The 22,150-nt window shown below is 42.2% G+C and overlaps 1 protein-coding gene across 1 annotated transcript; it reads left to right on the top strand.

Moving 5' to 3' along the window:
- Window positions 1–21,774, top strand: LOC139450717 (uncharacterized). Its single transcript, XM_071232520.1, has 28 exons — window positions 1–147; window positions 358–414; window positions 782–942; window positions 1,419–1,667; window positions 1,995–2,346; window positions 2,465–2,720; window positions 3,034–3,199; window positions 3,489–3,818; window positions 4,077–4,598; window positions 4,843–5,186; window positions 5,309–5,491; window positions 5,736–5,997; window positions 6,293–6,440; window positions 6,548–6,805; window positions 7,055–7,327; window positions 8,203–8,443; window positions 8,565–8,778; window positions 9,106–16,125; window positions 16,281–16,619; window positions 16,930–17,089; window positions 17,246–17,430; window positions 17,685–17,956; window positions 18,497–18,644; window positions 18,763–18,883; window positions 19,341–19,576; window positions 19,989–20,285; window positions 21,068–21,130; window positions 21,377–21,774. The coding sequence occupies exons 1-27, from the start codon at window positions 93–95 to the stop codon at window positions 21,113–21,115; spliced, it is 12,897 nt and encodes a 4,298-aa protein (XP_071088621.1). The 5' UTR covers window positions 1–92; the 3' UTR covers window positions 21,116–21,130; window positions 21,377–21,774.
- The last annotated feature ends 376 nt before the right edge of the window (window positions 21,775–22,150 follow it).

Raw genomic sequence — 22,150 nt, 5'->3', positions numbered from 1 at the left:
GTGACGCACGTCCCATCACACTACAGTGTCAAGCAAGCAGCCATCATACAGACACACGACTGCGGGAAGGGTTTCCCCGAGAACCCAACACTATGTATTCAACAACAGCCTTTACGCTGTTAGCTCTGCTAGCAAGTGCATTGGCAGGTAAGTTGGATATTTAACTTATGTCGTATCAAAAAGTTATTTGATGCTATGATAAAAAAGTTTTATATACGTTTTCTTTTTCTATATGACATACACATAATACTGCAGGTACTTTTCAATCTGTTTGATATCAATGTTTCAATTTAATAGAAAATCTATTTTTCTACACCATTTCTATCTCTGATAAAACATGATGCTGTCTGATGTTAGGTCCAATCACCTACCAATCACGTGACGAAACTACATCCTGCGCCAGACGATGCCGAGGTGAGTATAACAGTTCATCAATTGCTCACTGTAGCTAGATGGTTATTTTATCTTTTTATATAAAATATGTATCTATGGCATATTCAGTGGAATGTTCATGTCCCAGCTGTTTGGAGCATGGGTTAACCAGTAGTTTAAGACGCCACGAGTGTCTTCAGAGTTACGTCCCTCTTTCTTGCCAGGATCCGCTCGTCGTGGGCTTCACGCTGATTGTGCTCTTTGGTTGTTAGCATCATACACGTTTTCTCTGTTTGCAATAACGTTGTGGACGTTTCTCCAATATTAACCTCGCAGTCCGTGATATATCTGAAAATCTGTTTCGCCACTCATTTAACTTCTTGCTGATACCAGGTTCTTGCTATTTTAGACACGACCAAATTCAACTACGTCCCCGGACAGACCTATGAATTCGAGTACAATGTTCAGACACATACATCCATGGAAGGAGCGTCCAGCGATCAAGCGACTCTTGGCATCCGGGCAACTGCTGACATCGAGGTGCTGTCTAAGTGCGACATGGTGCTTAGGGTAAGTGGAAACAGAGACATTTTAAACCATTACTGTCCACTTAACCATAGCTTGATCACGTCTCTGTGCATTTATTCTGCTATGGCATTTTTCAAACGTATATTGATATCACCAATTACAGCCTTGGTTACATAAAAGATAAAACCTAAACGCAGAGTCCTACGATTCCGAGTATATCATAAGGATGTGTATGAATCACTATCAAATAGTGACGATAACAGGTGTTCGCGAAAGAATTAGCGTATCCTGTCCCACTTTTAGCACCCGTCACAAACACATGCAAAGGCCAGTCAAGAGTCCAAGGCAAACTTCATATGACGATTGTACCTACAAGAGCATTACTGCTGTGACATTTTACAAACATATATTAATATCAACTTATAGAGCTATGGTTTAACCACGTGTGACGATTCTGTTGCTGCTATGTGCGTGTGGAGTGCATTACTGCTGTGACATTTTACAAACATATGTTTCAGCTCCGCGATGTGAAAGTCTACCAGTCTGATCCATCATCCTCTACACCAATGAAGTACGCTGATGAGTCAGGGCAGTTCAGACGGAATCTGGAACGTTTCCCCCTCCGCTTTTCTTTCCAAGATGGCGTGGTGGAAGAACTGTGTCCAGCTGAGGGTGAAACCACATGGGCCCTAAACATCAAGAGAGGTCTTCTCGCTGCTGTCCAGAACAGTATGGATAACCTGGACCAAAATCAGAGAGTCAAAGAGGTAAATAAATCATCATTCGGTCTTACACAATGGGGTACCTTGTATACTGTACTGTACTGTACTATACTGTACTGTACTGTACTTTACTTATCCCCGGAGAACAGAAGGTCGTTGGTTCGATCCCCGGTTACGTCATACCATAAAGATGTTAAAAGATGGAAAGTGTGTATTGATTAAAGTGTGGCGTGATATTTAAATTGGCTAGCTCTATAAAACCGACATAAGAATAGTTCTAGCAGACAGACAGACACGCGCACACACGCACGCACGTACGCACAGATACAGACAAACGTTGAACCCCATTTCACAATCTCCTAATTGCTACAGAGTGACGTCACGGGCGAGTGCAATACCGACTACACTGTAGCATCACGGGGATGGTACTCTACAACTATTAAGAAGAGCAAGGATCTCCTTGGTTGCACTGATCGTAATGGTTATCACAGCTCCATTCATGGCATGCAGTACAGAGTTCCTTCAGAGATCCAGTCTCTGCCCCTCATGAAGAGTACACACGAATGTGAACAGGAACTGGACAAGAATGGACTCCTCAAGAGTGCTCTCATCCGGGAGACCCACACATTCAGACCTTTCTCCAGGGCCACCAGCGGTGCCACCACCAAAGTACTTCAGAGACTCAACTACAAGACTCAGAGATCTGGTGTCACAACAAGACAAGGTGATCAGTCTATATTCTCAAAGCACTATCTCTGTAAAAGAAAATTTCCCTGACATCAATATAAGGATTATATTTGATATTTTTTTTTCTAATTGTCCATTATATTTGATGTTTCTAGATTACATTCGGAATCGGGCAGGAGTTGTGTTTGAACACGCCTATGGCCCAGGAAACAAGGGTCAGCTAGCGAGAGATGCCGAGAGTAAACTGCGAGAGATCTGCCAGAATACACGCGAGGATATCCGCCCAGACACTCCACGTATGTTTTCTGAGCTTGTCAATATCGTCAAAGAGCAGAATGTTGATGACCTCAGACGTATCTACCAGCAAGTAAAATCTGGCACAATCTGCACCGACAACAACGAGAGAGTAAAGTAAGTATAAGCCATCTGTATTTCTTTGACACAAACATATTCAACATTATAATTCTATTTATTTATGAATAAATAATTTTGTTTCATCTGAGTGAGTGAGTACGTTTATACGCCGCTCTTAACAATATTCCAGCAATATTTCAGCTGAAACGATTGATATGGGTTCTTACCCATGTACGGATTTGAACCCAGGGCTACTGCGTGGCTACAAAACAATTAACCCCTGGGCTATTCCCACCCCCTTCATTTTGTACCAACAAGAATCATTGCTATACACATACTTTTCTATAATTCTTCATTTGGTTGGTTTCAGGAAGTTCTTCCTGGACTCTATCCCAATGGCCAGCACAAGTGCATCTGTTACCTTCCTGAAAGAACTTCTCCTGAATAGAGAAGTCCTCGGCGCACAGGCCACCATGTGGATCACATCCCTGTCTCTCATCAACTACCCAACACTGGATATGATGCGGGAAGTAAAGGTCAGCTCATAATCTCCTCACACAAAAACATACTGATTCTCTTCAATTACATCACTACTGAAGAGTGTGCCACAACTATCTGATTGTTTGAAAAATCTTCTGCATTTACTCAGTGTGTGAATACTTTTCTTAAAAAGCATTCTTTTTTGTGTCTCGAATATGAAATACGCCGTAGTCGTTAAGCAAGGCGACATGAACATTTGTTCATTTTATTTTCTTATGTATTTAACACATGAGTAGTCAAGGCACGTATTAAATCTTCAGCTCACGCCATTTTTCTATTTTTTAGGCACTTCTTGACTCGCCCGAATACAGCCGCTCTGCCATGCTCCCAGTCTCCACAATGGTCAACAACTACTGCAACCACCATGAATCCTGTTCTGACGAATCAGCCATTACACAGATCATCTCTACCATGGAGAAGACCATTGGTTACGGCTGCTACATCAGAGATTCTAATCTGGAGACCAGTCTTGTGGCCCTTCGTGCCCTGGGAAATGCAGGCCACCTGGATAGACTGACCACGACACTCAGTAGCTGCTTCATCAGGCAAGCCAATCCCACGGAGGTCCGAGTAGCTGCCATCCAGGCCTACAGAAGACTACCCTGCTCTGCCGATGTAAGTTATAGAAATATATATCTTACTCTAGCATATGTGATTTTTATACATCTTTATGTCACGACATACAGTGGAGCCCCATTGTCTCAAAATCGGATGTGTCGAAAATACAGTCAGGTCCCGCAAACTATTTTAACCTGATATGTGGATGTGTTGATGTATCACGATCTTAATTTATAGTCCCTAGAGTATTTCTCTGATTGCCAGGCGTTGACTGACTTAGGAAATTATAATGTTCCAGTCGTTTTTTCATTACAGAGAAGTGAAGTAATGACCATCTACCAAGATTCTGATGAGGACTCCGAGCTGAGAATTGCTGCCTACCTGGCTGTCATGCAGTGTCCATCTGAAGACGTCCTCAGGAGAATCCAGGGAACTCTCGAATCTGAGAAAGCTAATCAAGTTGGATCCTTTGTCTGGTCTCATCTTACCAACCTGATGGAAACATCCAGTCCACAGAAACAGACCATCAGACGAATCCTGGAGGACAAGACTCTTGGAAGGACTTTCGACCTCTCGACACTCAAGTATTCACGCAACTATGAAGGTTCCCTCTTCCTCGAGAAGTTCAACACAGGTGCCATGCTCGAGAGCAATGTCATCTTTTCAGATAAATCCTTCTTCCCTCGTTCAGCAATGCTCAACATGACAGTTGATCTCTTTGGCAACTCTCTCAATCTATTTGAGCTTGGTGGACGCATGGAAGGAGTGGAGTATCTCATTGAGAACTACCTGGGCCCATACAGCTACTTTGGAGGGAAGGCAGCAAAGAAACCAAAGGTACTTTTCTTTTCACCATCAACACCTTCAACCCACAAGACACACAAATAATTTCAAACATGAAGTAAAGAACATCTTATTCAAAATATCATCACACCAAAGACCTTGGTTCCAATCCTTACATGTGTATATGGTGTGAAACTAGTGCTGTTCTCCATGATATTTCTGGAATATGGTGTAAAGCATTCTAAAACCTTACCCTCATACCCACTCACACAAACTATACATTTACCATTGGTTTCAGAGCACTGTTAACCTGGATGGCCTCAGAGGAGACCTGTACCTGAGGATCTTTGGCAATGAAATGTACTACGATCACCTCAAAGGTGTTGACCCACTGGCGTCTATCAAGGACTTCAACTTCCTTGACTTCCTTATCAAGATGACCAAGAAGCGTGATTATTCCTTCACCCAGAGTGCAAATATCCTGGACAGTAGCATGATCATCCCCACCAGCTCTGGTCTCCCTCTCAACCTCACCGTCAGCGGCACAGCAACCATTGACCTTCTGGCCTCTGGTCAAGTGGACCTCCGTAAAATGACAACTTCACCAAGCAGTCTCCTCATCGATGGACACATCAAACCAAGGTTAGTCCAAATATTAAGTATTCAGTCATTTCACGGTTGTTTGCCAGGTCTTCATATGTGTCATTCGATTTATAGGTGAAATAATGACTATTTTAAGTCTAAACCCATTATTTTCTTTACAGTGGAGCTATCAAGATTGTTGGCACGATGAGTATGGATGCCTTTGTCACCAAAACTGGCCTAAGAGTTGCCAACACATGGCATTCCAGTACTGCCCTACAAGGCCACATAGAACTCAAACGTGGGAAGGTCATCAGTGCTGAGTTTGACTTTCCACAACAGAAGATGGAAATCCTGGATGTCAAGTAGGCATTTCTATACACTGATGCTCCACTTTTTATCCCTGCCTTCTTATCCCTGTTTTGTCACCAGCAAATATATATGTGATAACTGTTATTGCATTGCAAAAGAGAGACGACTTTACCATAACAAACCAGTTATATTATTGAATTAGATATCAATGCATCTATCAATCAGTCAAAATATAATCTGTATACATATATATCATAGTAATTTCAAAGGAATAATATTCCCTTCTGTGTGCTGCAGCACAAGGTTCTTCAGCATCCATGGTGATCAGGAGAAGACACAGGACTTGGTCACAGGCAACAGGAAGAAGCTGGAACTGTGCACAGGAACCAGGCTGGCAACGATCACTGGTCTGGAACTTTGTAATGAATTCCAGTGGCCTAATGCTTCCATGGTGGATGATGCCCCATATTTCCCCTTCACAGGGCCCTTCTCCCAAAGCCTCATTCTTTACAAGAGAGACACGCACACTGGCTACAACTTCATGGCTAAACAATCAGTGGTGAGTTCATTGATAACTGTTTGAAATATCCTATGCTTTGACCATTTGACGTGTATGTGAGTCAGTAACAGAGACGAAGTTACGGAGAATGTTTCATGCAATATGGCATTAATTGAGTCTGATCCTGAGGGATTCGTACTTAGTTTTCTTTCTAATATTGCTATTATATTTAAGCATAGCCACATGCCTTTGTTGTAGTGCTTTCAGCAGTCTTATCGTTAAGAAAAGTCATTGTCATTTGTCTTTGAAACTTATATCAAACTGATGTCAGAAAATGTCTATATTTGCCTTTCAGAACCAATATTCGACAGTTGCTCAGATAGCTGTCAACACACCTGGATCCAGAACAGACCGATCTTTGGCATTTGACTTTCTACTGAATACCAAAGGAAAAGAGCTTGAAATCAGCCTGGCATCTCCATGGAAGAAGGCAGCATTCAAAGGTGCGTAATTGTCATGCGATGTTCTTTGCTGTAGCAGTTGATAAAAAATAGAGCTTACGATTCGTTATGTTTGGATTTATGGTTCTAATAACTATGTCTCTCTTCAGCATCCCTGGCATATAACAACAGCAATGTAGGCATGAGGGGTAATCTGATTGTCGATGAATCTGCAAAATATGGAGTAATCAGTGAAGTGGACATCAAGAAAGTAGAGACATTTGTGACCTACACCCCCCGACTTGAGATAAGACGTCCAGGAGCCAGAGTCATCCTACTCTCTGGCACTGTTGAGACTAATTCACTCAAGAGAGCCAATGTTCAGTTAACTCTCACTGGTGTAACGTCAAATGCTGTCAGCTTTAGATGTAAGTAAAATTAGGGGGTACCTATCATTCAATACGATCATAGCATTTCCATACACAAAAAGCGTCAGTGAGGTGGAATAGTGGTTAAAGGTTTCGCTCGTCACCCTTAAGTGTTCAATTCCCCTCATGGGGACAATGTGAAGCCCATTTCTGGTGTCCTTCGAATATACCTAAAGACCAGGTTAAACTCACTCACTCAATAATTAATCAATGCAAGAAACCGACAATATTCTTGCATTCCTTTTGCAGCCGCCCTACTGAACTCTAAAATCGAGAAGAGTCTGATCGGTACCTTCAGCCTGGCCCCAAAGCAGGATTACCTCCTAGAGGTTGGTTTGGTGTATCAGGACAGTGGCAGGAAGAGGTCCATCATCAAGGTCATCCCCACACTGATGGTGAAAACACCAGAGCTGGAGCTCATCTCACTCTCCGGATCAGGGGACTACAAAGAGGGTAAATCCCTCAAGGGAAGTCTAACTCTGGATGTCCATGAGGTCATGGCCAAACCAATCACCCTGAAATGTAAGTATTTTGTGATGGAGCATATTCATGGTATACGAAAAAGCATGACCTTTGTGGACATTTGGACATGGAATTCTTATACATATAGTGCCACCAATTCAATATAAATAATTCAGGATATATCATGATGACACTCCACCAAAAAACAACAACATTTAGTCCATCCTAACAGAGTAATAGAGTTAGTTAATTGAGTTTAGTGTCCCTTTGAACAGGAAGTTAGTTATATGAGGGTGTGCCATTTAAATGTAAAAGGAAAGGTTAAAGTGATGCTAGTCTTCGATGTTTATCACTTAGTGGAACCCAAGGTATGGCATAGTGCTGACAAAACAAGGATTATGATGATTGTCAATCAGGGTTGCAGACCAATCAACGCCTTATGGATGCGAATCAGAAGAGATGATGGCATGGCAACTTCTGCCCAGTCACTTTTCATGAAGATATTGTTAATGACATTAATGTATAGTTGTTTTTGCCACTGAATGAATGTATTCAATAACCAAAAAACAACAACATTTAGTCCATCCTAACAGAGTAATAGAGTTAATCAATTGAGTTAAGTGTCCCTTTGAACAGGAAGTTAGTTATATGAGGGTGTGCCATTTAAATGTAAAAGGAAAGGTTAAAGTGATGCTAGTCTTCAATGTTTACCACTTAGTGGAACCCAAGGTATGGCATAGTGCTGACAAAACAAGGATGATGATGATTGTCAATCAGGGTTGCAGACCAATCAACGTCTTATGGATGCGAATCTGAAGAGATGACATGGCAAATTCTGCCCAGTCACTTTTCATGACGATATTGTTAATGACATTAATGTATAGTTGTTTTTGCCACTGATGAATGTATTCAATAACCATGTATGTCCAAATCAGGTGATGTCAAGAAGACAGGTGGTACTAACAACAGGTACTCTGGAAGTGTCTCGGTATCCTCCCGTTTCTTGGTCGCCAAGGCTAGTGGTAATGTGCAGACCAAGAAGAACATTGTCAGCTCCTTTATAACTCTTGACTACAACCTGCCCAAGTTCCAAAGTATCAAGAAAGACAAGATCACATTCAGCTCTAAATACACTGATCGTAGCACCAGGTCACTCTGGAACTACAAGCTCAACACGTAAGTCACATGTGTAATCGTTGATAAATCATATGCATACACAGTAGTATCAACACATTGGAAAATAGTAGTTGATTAGTGAAGATACCTCATGTGTGTATACCATTTGCTTTCTTTCTAGAAACTTTGAAGACAAGAGATACCCTCACGTAAACTTCTACACAGATATTGACTTCTCTCACAACAAAAAACACACAGAAGCTGGTGCAACATTTAGATATGGACCTAAATCCAATGACACTTCCCGTCAGATCACAGGTTATGCTCTGGTGAACCATGATATTGGCTCCAGAGCCAACATTGACATCACGTTGACAAGTGCTGTAGGGCCACTGGTGAGTTTTTATATCTAACATGCTCATAAATATTAAATGTCAAAGCCAGAGAATAACCAGCCTAAATTATTCGATGAAACAGATTATTTAAATCCTCAATCATAAAAAGGAAAAAAAGTGGTGAAAATTATACGAATGGATCACAGAAAATCAGTGATAACACCAGGTGTTCGTGAAAAGGGTCAGGATGTCCTGTCATACTAGTAGCACCCGCCACACACACAATTTGTATTAATAATATCAAACACCATGTTATTGCAACGTTCAAAATATATAAATCACCCACATAAATCAGTTACTAAACGGGTTCTTTGACTATCATTTCAGGATGTAGAACTAAGACTTAAAGGACGGCATGTTCACGACAGTCGCAATGTGAACTCCTCCATCACATTCGATTATGGCAAAGGAAAAACCATTGATGCTGCTCTAAGACTTCAAAACAGTGGAAAGAAGATACTTAATCTCTTGGGTGAAGCTAGCCTTTCATATCCTGGCAAACAAGTGAGTCTGAAGACCGATCTGATCCAGTCAAGGAAAGACTACACACACTCCATGACATTCTACAATGACAAAGACATATCTACCATGGTAACAACCTACAAAAGACGGAAGGATACAGTCCACCAGGTAAAATCTAGCATCAACCTACAACACACCCAGCCAATCCAACTGACTGCTTCAACTAACCTTGACAACAAAGACTTCAAGGTTTCTGCCCAGGCTGACTATGATGGAGATGTCTATGGAATCAACACAGTCTTCAAGTACTCCAGGACACCTACTGCCAAGTGGACAATGGACCTTACATATCCGACAAGACATGTCATTGTTCAGGTGGAGGGGGAAAGGCGAGGTGTAACCTATGAAGGCTCTGCAGATGCCAAATGGGATGCTGACAAGGACATTTCCAGAAGATTCCTCCTCGCAGGAAAGCTCAACCTAAAATCACCAGGCAATTTCGGTTCCACGGTTGCTTTGAAATACCCAAGCAGAGACCTGGAGTTTAATATTAAACATGCCAGTGGCAAGCAGTACACAACGCGTGCTGATTTCTCCTGGGAGGCTAACAAGAAGATCAAAGTAGATACATCTTTCAAAAGGGATCAGACACAAACTGGGCAGTCACTTGATGGGTCTGTCAGAGTGAAAACTCCTTTTGAAGGATTTGAGAACCTAATAGCTCAAGCCAGCAGTGACAACAATGAGAAGAAATATGGATCTTCCATGCAGCTTTCCTGGGGTGGGAAGAAGAACCAGATCACTACTGCTGTGAGCATGAAGAAACCCTTCTCTATGAGAAACTTAGACCTCACTATAACGGGAACGTCGCCTTTCAAAGGATACAGAAGATTCAGCACCGAAATAGGTCATGTAATGACACCTTCACTGAATACCATAATGAAGGGAAGTTTAGAGGGAAAGAATGCCAAGCTCCTTTTGACAGGAGAGAACCGATGCACTGACCAGAAAAGGGACATTGAAGGAACTGTGACTTTCAAGTCCAACGTCAAGGGTATGCAAGCTGTTAATCTCCGTCTCTCTCACAATGATGATTTAAGAAAGTTTGAGACTGATGTTGCCCTGAATATCAACGGTGACCAATACATGTATGATTTGGACATGAACCATGCCAGATCTGGATGGCAGCTTCAAAACACTGGCAAGCTCACCCTCTCTTCTCCAAACTTGCGATTTACCAACAGCTGGCAACACGGAAATACTAACAATGACGTGAAGAGTACAATGACAGCCCAGTGGGGAAGAAACAACCGTGTTTTTGTTAACATATTTGGAAACCATGCTTCATCAGCCAGAACAAGAACCATAGGAGGAGTAACAATTGAAACTCCATGGGAATCAATCCGCAATGTTGACATCAATCTTGAGCATGAACATGGAAGAGGTTTCATCAGACACTCATCTAACATCAAGAAGGGAGAGGTTATACTAGGATCAGCAGGCATCAATTACATTAGATCCAATGGGCAAGCAGAGTCTGACATCACACTCGAATCACCCATAACAAACCTCAAAGGAAAGGTAAATGCTCGCTATGCAGCATATCCACTCACTGGACATGCTGACTTAGAATGGGCTCCAGATAACAGAGTATCAGTTGATGGATCTTTTGCTGCACCTTCTACAGAGAATATTGAAACAAGCCTACGGATGACAAGTCCATATGAAAACTTCCGGGATATTGTGTTGAAGGCATCTCACAAGAGGGAAGGATCTGATTTGGTATCCAGAGGAAGCTTCAGCTATGACATCAGAAAATCCTTTGAGTTTGAAGCACACATAGCTCCTGATACCCTGAACAATTACCGGGCAACACTGAAGACTCCTTTTGATGACTATAAATCCTTTGAAGCTGGACTTTCATACAACGGTGACCGTAGATTGTTCATGAGCAAAGCCAACTTTGGTATCACCCCAGTCCTGGGTAACTTTGCTGGAATCTTAAACTGGAACCTGGACGACATGAACGGAAAGATGAGGATTGATACTCCCTTCCATGAGTACCAATACATGCAGGTGTATGCCACCAGTGAACTGACAGGCAAAGGAAGACGTTCACACATTGAAACTGAATATTACCCAAGGAAGACTATAAGCCTTGATGCAGTCTACGCCATGGGAACCCCCATTGTCATCGATGTCACCATCAAGACTCCATTTGAAAGAATGGAACACATGAGTGCATCCCTAAAACATGCTCTGAGAAGACGGTCGCTTCAAACACATGCTGATGTTACATTTGCTTCAGTCAAGAACCTGGCTGGTGATCTGAAACTGAACTGGGCAAAGGGGTATGAGGGCAGTCTTGTCATCAGCACACCTTTCTATGGTTATGAAATGAACAAGCTATCTGTAAGGCAAGTAGGCACCTGGGATAATTTTAAGGGTCATGGAGAAATGGAAATGGCAAAGAAAACTGGTGAAGTGGACCTAACTTTCGATCATGGCTTCAGATCCACAGGCACATTCATGCTCAAAACTCCATTCAGTGGCATGACAGAAACTAAAGTTTCATTTAATAAACGTGGCTACCTGGGTAACATACGAGGAGGTATGGTTATCACCTATGGAAATGATCAAACTATTGACATTTCTGGTCAGAACAGATATTCAAATGGACGACTGGACACAGCACTACTTGTCAAATCCCCCTTTTCTGACAACATCAAGTTTGTTATAGATCATGATGGTCAACTAAGAAGTTTCACAAATAAGGTATCCGGATCAATTGGCTCACGATATGCCTTCAACTCAGATTCAGCTTTCACTTACAGATATCCATTGATAGATCTATCTACCAACATTGGCTACACGAGAGATTGGAGAGGCAGAAGCATTGGGCTAAAGGTTCACAAAGAAGGCTACCTTAGTGACATGAATGCCAAAGCTTCTGGTATCCTAGACAATGATCAAGTCGACATCGCTCTTATGCTAAAAACCGATGGCGTCATTGAAGGATCTTTAACCATGCAGACACCTTTTGAAGATTATAAAGATGTTGGACTTTCTCTTCAACATTCTGGAAACAGGCAAAGGTTTTCAAGTGAAGGCACTATCAGATATATGGATGGTAAAGCTCTGCAGGGCTCCCTACTTTTTTGGCAGTCTGGCCTTTCTCATATTGATACCAAAGCAGAAATCAAGACTCCCTTCCTAGGATTTGAAACTTCCCTTCTCAAATACCGTCATTCTATTGACTCTCAAATAACATCAAATGCGTTCATTGCCTATGGGCGTGGTCAAGAAATTACATCTGATCTCCGTTTCCAAACAACACCTAAGATCAGCTTTGATCTAACTGTTCAAACACCCTTCAGTAGATTCCAAAACAATAAACTTGTTTTTAGTCACAATGGACCAATTGACAGCTGCACGAGTCATGCAGAAATGGAACTCCTGGACAGATCAATCTCTGCTGATTCATCAATTGAACATGGAACTTCTACCAGAGCTAGCTTCTCCCTCACCTCTAACATTCAGGGTATGGAAATGGTCAAGGCATCTCTAAACAAGGAGGGAACCAGAGACAATTTCAGAAGTAGCGTCTCAGCTTCACTGAAGGATTCCACCATTGAAGCTGATGTCACAGGCAGAATTGCCCAAGACATCAAAGGAACCTTTTCTCTCAGAACACCCTTTGAGCACTTTAGGGATACAGCTATTGTCGTTGATCACACAGGAAACTGGAATGACTTCAGTAGCGAAGGACAGCTCCGTTACATGGATGGGAAGACTATTGAAGGGAAGGTAAAGTTCACCCATAATGGATACAGGCAGATGAAGGCAAGTGGTGAGTTGAAGACACCACTCACCAACTATGAAGTGATGACATTTGAATATGGACATGATTCCAGAAGCAATTACTTTAAATCTAACTCAGCTTTCACATATGGCTACGGGAAGAGAATTACATCAGACATAATTGCAGATACTGCTAGAGATATCAATGTAAATGTAGTGCTCAAAACTCCCTTCAGGGATTATGAACTTAGTAGAGCCGTTTTTACTTCTACTGGACCTCTCAGCAATCTGAAAAGCAATGCAGAACTTGAGTTTGCCCGGACAAGGCTTACTGCACAGACCAACTTTGCAAAGTTAGAATCGACAAACGGGGACATCATCATCACAACTAACATTCCTGGCTATGAAAGCATGAAGGGTTCCATCAGTGTGAAAGGTGATCTCAGTGATCTGAAAACCACAGCTCTTCTTAACCTTAAAGATTCTACACTCGAGGTCGAGCTGAGCGCCAGTCTCAAAAACAGTATCATGGCAGATCTGAAAATCAGGAGTCCATTCCAAAACTTCAGAAATGTCGGAGGGTTTATCCAGCACTCAGGATCCCTATCCCGCTTCAATACTGAAGGAAATCTTCGCTACATGGATGGGGAGGTTATTGAAGGCAAAGTCTCCTTCTTAAAATCTGGACTGACACACATGCAAGCCAGTGCTGAACTGAAAACACCCTTCCAAGGATATGAGAGCCAATCTGGAGAGTTCCATCATTCTGTAAAGAATGGCCGTCTTACTTCAAACATTGATGTCTCATATGGCCAACGTCAAAAAGTACTGATGACTGTTAATGGAATGCTGTCACCAACAATTGACATTAGCGCCACACTGAAAACTCCTTTTAGAGACCTCGACAACAGCAGAATCATCTTTACTCATGAGGGACCCATTGCCAACTGCAAGAGTCATCTGGAAGTGCAAGCTATTGGAAAGTCAATCACAGCAGATTCTGAAGTCCATACTGGTAGTTCGATGAGAGGTAACCTGAATATTGTCAGCAACATTCAAGGCATGGAAAGCATGAGGGTATCCTACAGTAAAGATGGTGATATCAATAATCTGAAAGCTAAAGGATCCATTGGAGTCAGAGAATCAACACTGGAAGCCTCTCTAAACAACGTTTTCAGTACAAGGCAGCTCTTGACTGAAGTATCCATCAGAAACCCATACACACAACCTTTTTTTGTACAGCTGGATGTCACTGGAACACCAACCAACTTCAAAAACAAGATGTCTGCTGAAATGGGCACCAATGGAGGAATCACAACTGACACATCCTTCCGGGTCAGAAATGGGAATGTTGATATCAGGTCAGGATTTGCCTTTAATCTGGCAGGAGCACATCAGACAGGAAACATCAAAGTCCGCAAGGAAGGTGAGCTGAGGAACATCAAGATGAGCATCAATGGTGATTACAACCAGAAGAAGGCAAGTATGAAGGCTGCCTTCAGGGCAATAGATGACGTCCATGGTGAAATCAAAATCACAACACCATTCATACCCTACAGAAATGTTGGCTTCTCATTTGATCACTCCGGAACATGGACCCGCTTTGCCTCCCAAAGTAAGATCCAATTCATGGACAAGAGAGAGATCACTGCTAAGATCAACCATTTCAGCCATGACCTTGACCATCTAGAAAGCAGCCTAGAAATCAGTACACCTTTCCAAGGTTATGAATTCACCAAGGCTGAGATCGACCATACTGCCACAACTAATGGTATCAACTACAATGGGGCTGTACAGTATGCACAAGGACAGAAGATTACAGGAGAACTCCATGCAACAATCTCACCCAAATATGACGTGGATGTCAAATTGACCACACCTTTCAGACAATATGAGGCTCTCTCTGCATCAGCATCATTTGAGCATGGTATTGGAACATACTTCCTAGGAAGCAAACTGGATGCTGGAAATGGCAATCGCTTTGGTCTTGAATCCACCATTGACATGTCTTCTCCAGAGTACACTGCTGTTGCACGCCTCTCAACGCCATTTGAAAAGTTTGATTCTGCCGAGATCTCTTTTACACATGCAGGTGAACTGAGGAAGTTCAGATCCACAGGAACAATACAAACCCCTCAGACTGGTACTCTCACGGGTGAAGCATCTCTTGGCTACACATCTCCATTAGAAATGGAGGGTTTGATATCTCTTTCCAATGGTATGAAACTGGCTCTACACAACACCCACAGACACAACGAATACCAATCTCACATTGAGGCCACATGGAGTCCAAGAGACCAAATAGCATTTGATGGATCCTATCAATTCTTAGATTCATTGTATGAGAAACAACTGACAACTGATTTCACCCTTGTTACTCCATTTGAAACTGCTAAACTGACTGCTCTGAGGTTTGAACATCATCAAGGATCAGACAAATATACAGAGAAACTGGGAGCTGATTACAATGGCAACACTGTTCTGGATGTGGACATGGAGATCTCACGAGGCTCAAGGGAGCAGGGAACATTCACAATGAGGAAGCCAAGGCCAATGCAACTGACTCTTTCAGGAGAAATTGCTGATAAGAACATCGATGGAGACATGTTTGTTAACTGGGATAGAGATGAACCAGAGAGCAACATCCGAATCAAAACCTCCTTGACAGACAGAAGCAGGCAATCTCTTTTGAACAAAGACTTGACACTGAAGCTTATCCATCCATCACGCACTGTTGGCATCATTGGAAATGTACTCAGATCACAGCTCCAGACAAAGAGTCGTGGAGAATTCATCTGGAATGAAGATGCTGGGCAAAAGCTATTCTACGATGTGGATGTCAAGGACCGAAGCCGCCGCTACAGTAAGATGTTCGAGGGCACCTTCAAAGTGGGGTCACCTATGAGAAGTCTCCAAATAGATGGATCGTATAGTCAGACAGGTTCAAAGAAAACTCTTGATGGGGACTTTTCCTGGGATGCTGACAGAGACGACACAAAGAAGATTGGCATGAAAGCTGTCCTGACACCTGATGACAGATCCAAGCAGGCAGATCTCTCTCTCAGACTTCCTTCTATTGGCAAGGTAAGCACAGAACACATTAACATAGAACATTTCATGACAAAATTGATACTTTGATATTAATTTCACGAGATATAACTGTCCAATGTTCAACAATGTACATTTTTACTATATGAGGTCAATACATTCTAATCTGATGTACTGTCAATAATCTTCAGAACATCCAGATCGACACAGAAATGCTGATGAATGATGGCAGGACTATCTTCAATGGAAAATCCCAGCTGTCCTACTCCAGTGACTCCCGAAAGACAATCACCCTCACATCCCGTCTGGAGGACATTTCCTATGGCTATGGCAACAACAACTATAGCTTTGTGGTTGGCATTAGCCACCCATACACAGATGTGGACGTCAAACTTGCATCCCACATCGGCAGCTCCAGTGAGAAAGTATCTGCTGGAGCTAGTATGTCCTACCTGACAGCCAGGAGGGAAAGAAAGAACTTTGCTCTCAGAGGAGAGATTAACAAACTTAGGAAGCAGATACAACTACAGGTACGATTGGCTATCTATTATACCTAATACTCATACAGGAAGTCAAATTCATAATGAGTTATGCGTAAATATTGACGTCAACGTAAACAACACAACTCTCATCACTAGATAAAAGGAAGGGAGAGATAGGAAGGATGGCAAGATGGCCTAATGGTTAAAGCGTTACGCTTGCCGCGCCGAAGACCCTGGTTCGATTCTCTATATGGGTTCAATGTATGAAGCCCATTTCTGGTGTATCCCACATGATATTGCTGTAATATTGCTAAAATGGGGCATAAAACCACACTCACTCACTCATTCACTGTAACAGATGGAGACCCCAATCAAGAACATAGATCTCACTGGCGAGGTAGAGGAATCTCCTTACAAGCTGAAGTTCAGGAATATTTATGAAGGCAAGATTGTCCAAGCACACCTTACAGTGGATCCTGATAGAAGAATGGTGGACTTCCAAACAAACTACGATCTGGGTAGGTTAAATGATATGCATATTCCCATATAAGTTTATAAATTTATAAGGGTGACGCTTTCATTATTATGGAAAGGGTTTTATCGTTTTTATTTATTTGAGGCCAATCATTCTGTGTGAAACTTTCAAAAAATTATGTTTCAACATTCCGCTACAGACAACCCTGGCAAGACACTGCACATGAACGCCAGATATGTAAACTCAAGTGCCATGCAGGCTGAGGTATATCACCAGGAGAACTCCCGTCGAGTATCAGACAGTCTGGTTGCCCTCAGACTTAACACATCCCGCCTTCTCCATACCAGGCTGTCCTGGAGGCCACAGACGATCGCCGATGTTCAGGTACAGAATGCTTAACAATGTATCTAAGTGGTGAGGGTGGTTGGGTAGCCAAGTGGTTAACGCGTCGGCGACCGGGTTCATTCCCTGGGTTGGTACATTGGGTGTAACACATCCTTGAAGTCCTTTGTTCTGACATTCCTGGAATATTGCTTAAAGCTAATTTCAAATAATTATACGAAACCTTATAAACTTATTTCTATGAAGAAAATACAGATTGTGTCTTTTTCTGATTTATTATCCATTTCCTTCTGAAGGCATACTTGACCAGTCTGGTGGAAAAATATGGCCAAAGTGCAAAGACGACTTTCCACTCTGTGTACGAGTCTGTGGGACAGGAGTTGTCAGGCAAGTACCGCCGGATTGCACAAGCCACCAAGGAAGAACTCTCACCCTACTTCACCCTGCTGGAGTCGGAGATGGCCATCATAGAAAAACAGCTGGACTCTGTCAGGAGGGAGATCAGGCGCATGTACAACCGGAATGACTTCCACCTGGCAGCCATGGGAGAGTACTTCGACCAGGCATTGTAAGTACATCAGTATACCAGTATAGAAGTATGTGTTACTTGGCTGTGAACCTCTAGTTAAACATTGCCCTGTCGGAAATACATTTCAACAAAGTACCAACTACATTGCACATCTGATTAACTTTATAATCAGGATTCCTAATCATGATCCTTGGTTTGTCAGCGCCAAACCCGTTCTTGTAATTTCATCACGCCGGTATCGTATGACCTGCATCACTCTGACCTCCCACTTCAAGCTGGCGTTCTGTGATATGGCTGAAACACTGTTCAACGCAGCTTTACAGGCAACAAACACGTGCTTTTCATGCAAATTGTATGAGTGGCGGTGCTACAAGAAGGGCAGGACATGCTTCCATTTTTCTAGAACACCTGGTGTCACCACTGATTTCCAGTGATCAACTCATACATTTTCACCTCTATTTTAACTTTTATGCCCAATGGAATCTGTTTAGGCGGATAATCAAGACTCGTTATTCTCTAGCGCTGATGTTTTATACTTGCACCAAACTCGCACATTATGACCAAGAGTAATTGTTTCAGTGAAGCATACAAGGACCTGGTCACCTCGACGAAGGAACTGTTTGCTTCCACGAATCAGAAACTGGCTGAATACATGGAGACGATGACAGACTTCCCCATCAGGCAGAAGTATCAGGCCATTGTGGCGGAGACGCTCATTAACTTTAAGGTTTGTTCTCAATCTATTTTACTTATTTAAATGGGATATCTTAACTTCTGTTAATGATATATTATTTAACAATGAAAGTTGAGATTATTTAGAAGTCTCCATTTTGTTCTCACTGTAGCATGGTGTGGACGAGCTCATGGTCAACACTGTCGAGATGATCTCTGGTCTTGACGAGCAGCTGCAGAGTTTGAGGAACACCTACCACCAACATTACACCTATCTGCAGGGTTCAATAACAGGTAACTAATTTGAAACATTTTATTGACAACGAGTAGGTTTTCATAAGGAGATCAAATATACAATTGATATCACCATGGGAGTTCATCATAAAATAAGATTACAGTTCTTTCAAAAATATGTAATTTGCATTATTTATACATTTGTGCATACTAGACCGTAAATAAATAATATGGGAATCCAAAATGGCGGAAAAGTTTCGCGAGTGACAAACTACGGATATGACGAACACATTTCAGTTACAATAAACTAAGGTTATAACGAACTCAAAGGGACCACTAATTTTAGTTCGTAATAACCGTAGTTCGTTATAAGCATATGTACAGCACATATACAACAAAGTACCTGAACTAAAATATTTGTTTTATCGGTCAGTTCGTTAGAAGCGTGTTCGTTATAAACGTAGTTTACTGTACTTTGAGTTTGTGACAACCATGTAATGCTGTACATCTTTTTAAGATTCCATGGACAACCTGAGGAACCGGTCTCGACTGGCTGCTGCCAGACTTCAGTTTGCTGACTACCAGCAATACCTCAACACCATCACCAACCATGTCCAGGACCTGAACATTCCCAGCAGATATAACGAGATTGTGGAGCACACGCAGAAGATGCTGACCTCCCGCCTGGGAGACGTCATGAAGCAGGAGGACCTCCAGCATCTGCTTTCACTCACCAATGATGCTTACCAGGAGGTCAGTCCGAAACCACAGTTACTCAGACTTCGTTCAAACATAACTGAGTTTAATGCCGCTTGGCACGGTATTTCTGTAATTATTTTGTGTCGGCTTCGTGTGAAAGGAAAGCCTGAAATGAGGAATGTATTGGACGTTAACCACTTTGGTGAAATCCACCAGCATGGGTAGAGTGCTGATAAACCTACAAACATAATAAGGTCGAACTGGGATTCAAACCAATGATCAAGGTCTCTAGCAAGTATAAGGGACGCAACTCTGTAAGCAACTTGCGGAGTCTTAGATGTCTGGGTCTTACATACGTCTGATATATTATAGGTTAGTTGAAGTTTTAAGTAACTGCCAAGTAAAACACACTGAACATGAAATCAAGCAGGAATTTAATTGATGCTGACTTGTTGCTGGTGTTTAGGGTGTGTGGGCCTACAACTACTGGCAGGTGGAAGACAACCTCAAGGATCACCTGCAGAGCATCTATGAGACCATCAAGGAGATGGTTGAGGAGGAGCTCCAGAAGTACAAAGATTCGTTGCTTCTAATCAAGCCCGATGTCACAGTTTGGGATCCTGAACATGGAGAGATCCAAGTAGAACTGTACCTGCCTATCCCAGCTCAATCTTTGGACACACTTCCAGAAATCCAGACATATGTCCAAAAGGCCAAGACTGCCATCAGCATGTATATCCCAGACAATGCCACATACCAGAAAGTAAGTAACGCTAACTTGATGTACAAGAGGCGAGGAGAAGAGGAGAAATAGGATTTAGTGTGTGTGTGTGTGTGTGTGCGTGTGCGTGTGCGTGTGCGTGTGTCTGTTTGTATTAGTTGGACTAATGTTGGTTTCATAGTCCTAGCCCAGAGACACATTGCCGGGCTTAAACTTTGATACCTACTCAGACACAGTAAACTGACTCCGAGCCGGCCAGTCCTTGTAAAATCCTTTGAATGTCGAGCGCCAGCAGGGTAACAGTAAGTACGATCGTTAAACGTCTTTTGGTATGATGCGGCCGGGAACGCCACCAACCTTCCGCTATCTGAGGAGGCGTTCTACTCGTATCTACTAGATCACAGTGGCGGTCTGGTGTAAAAGCGTGCCTGTGTGTAAATGAAGAACGCTTGGTGATATCCTAGTAACTTTACCATTTTTCCTAATTTACTAATTTCTTGTTGTACTTTGTTGTTTAACGCCGTACACAGAAATATCCCAGCTAAATGACGACTGTCTGTAAATAATCAGGTCTAGACAAGACAATCTATATTGTGAGCACTGATCTACGCCGTCGGGGCACAATGACACACAATCAGTCAAGTCACAGAGTCTGACCACCAGACGCCTTTCACGACCAGCATAAGTTGCTGGAGATTCCAGGTATAATGTTAAGTCATGTGACAGAGACATGACTAAGGGTACCCCCAGGCATTGATGTATTTTAATCAACACTATTTATCCTATAATATCATGTTTCAACACGAGTGCCTTTTGTTTCACAGTATATCCCCACGTCCATCTGGCGGTCACCCAATGCTACAAACAGATAGAGTGGCGAACTGAAGGTAAGCAAGACAACACATTTTCCGGGAATACTCTAAACTCTTGGCATCCCTTTTAAACTTGCACCATTGGATAAACAGACAACATATCCTTGTCGACAATCATCAATTTGCTGATGTCAAGTGAGCCTGATGTAATAACATGAAGAAGTCACATTGAAAATGTTTAAGAGGAAGAAAGGTGCTTGCAAATAATATAACAAAGCGAAAACATCCACTGTAGTTTAATACCTTTTTACTCTATCGCAGGTTTTGCCAAGTATCCCTCGGCGACGTCCCTTGAGAAGATACAACGCTATCAGTCTCTAAGTCTACGACTTACCGATACCCCTTACGGAAAAATGATCTATGCTTATTTATTTACTATTTATAACATCAATGCTTAGAGTATAAGATGTATAGAACTAAAGTAGCAAACAATATTTAAAATACAGGAATATTTAGTTTGTAATACCTTTTCAAAAGTAGTTTGAAGTCATACCACATTCCTGAAGGACAATATCAAAAAAGCTTATTGTTTTACCGGCACATATGATAGCTACTTCTATTACATGATGATGAAGGTGATAAACAATCTGTTGATCGGGATATGTTACAATTTGTGTGACAGCTCCCTTCAATTACAAGAATAAACATGTGCATTAATAGTTCGTCTCGTGTTAACTATGGTGTTAAATCTGATTATTCAAGGGGCGGTCGGGTAGCCTAGTGGTTAAAGCGTTCACTCGTCACGCCGGAGACCCAAGTTCGAATCCCAACATGGGTACAATGTGTGAAGCCCATTTCTGGTGTTCCCCGCCGTGATATTGCTGGAATATCGCTAAAAGCGGCGTAAAACCAAAATCACTCACTCTGATTATTCAAGCCAAACAGAACCACTGATTTGAGTGAGTGAGCAAGTGTGTTGGGTTTAACATAAACAGAATTTCAGTTTCATTAAGATGTGTCAGATGTGGGAGGGGAGGGAGTGAATTTGGTTTAAACCCGCTTTGAACGGTCTGTTGTCTTTGCTTGTTTAACACG

Source organism: Haliotis cracherodii, unplaced genomic scaffold (assembly GCF_022045235.1).
Source record: "Haliotis cracherodii isolate W230 unplaced genomic scaffold, xgHalCrac1.p SCAF_8, whole genome shotgun sequence".
Lineage (NCBI taxonomy): Eukaryota > Metazoa > Mollusca > Gastropoda > Lepetellida > Haliotidae > Haliotis > Haliotis cracherodii.
This window is presented reverse-complemented; position numbering and strand designations above follow the sequence as displayed.

Bases quoted from the DNA above. Each gene is read 5' to 3' on its own strand.
- LOC139450717 (XM_071232520.1), top strand. From the start codon at position 93: ATGTATTCAACAACAGCCTTTACGCTGTTAGCTCTGCTAGCAAGTGCA. The intron at 17,090-17,245 runs GTAGGTTAAATG...ATTCCGCTACAG, and splicing joins CCAAACAAACTACGATCTGG to ACAACCCTGGCAAGACACTG. The intron at 17,957-18,496 runs GTAAGTACATCA...TAATTGTTTCAG, and splicing joins GAGTACTTCGACCAGGCATT to TGAAGCATACAAGGACCTGG.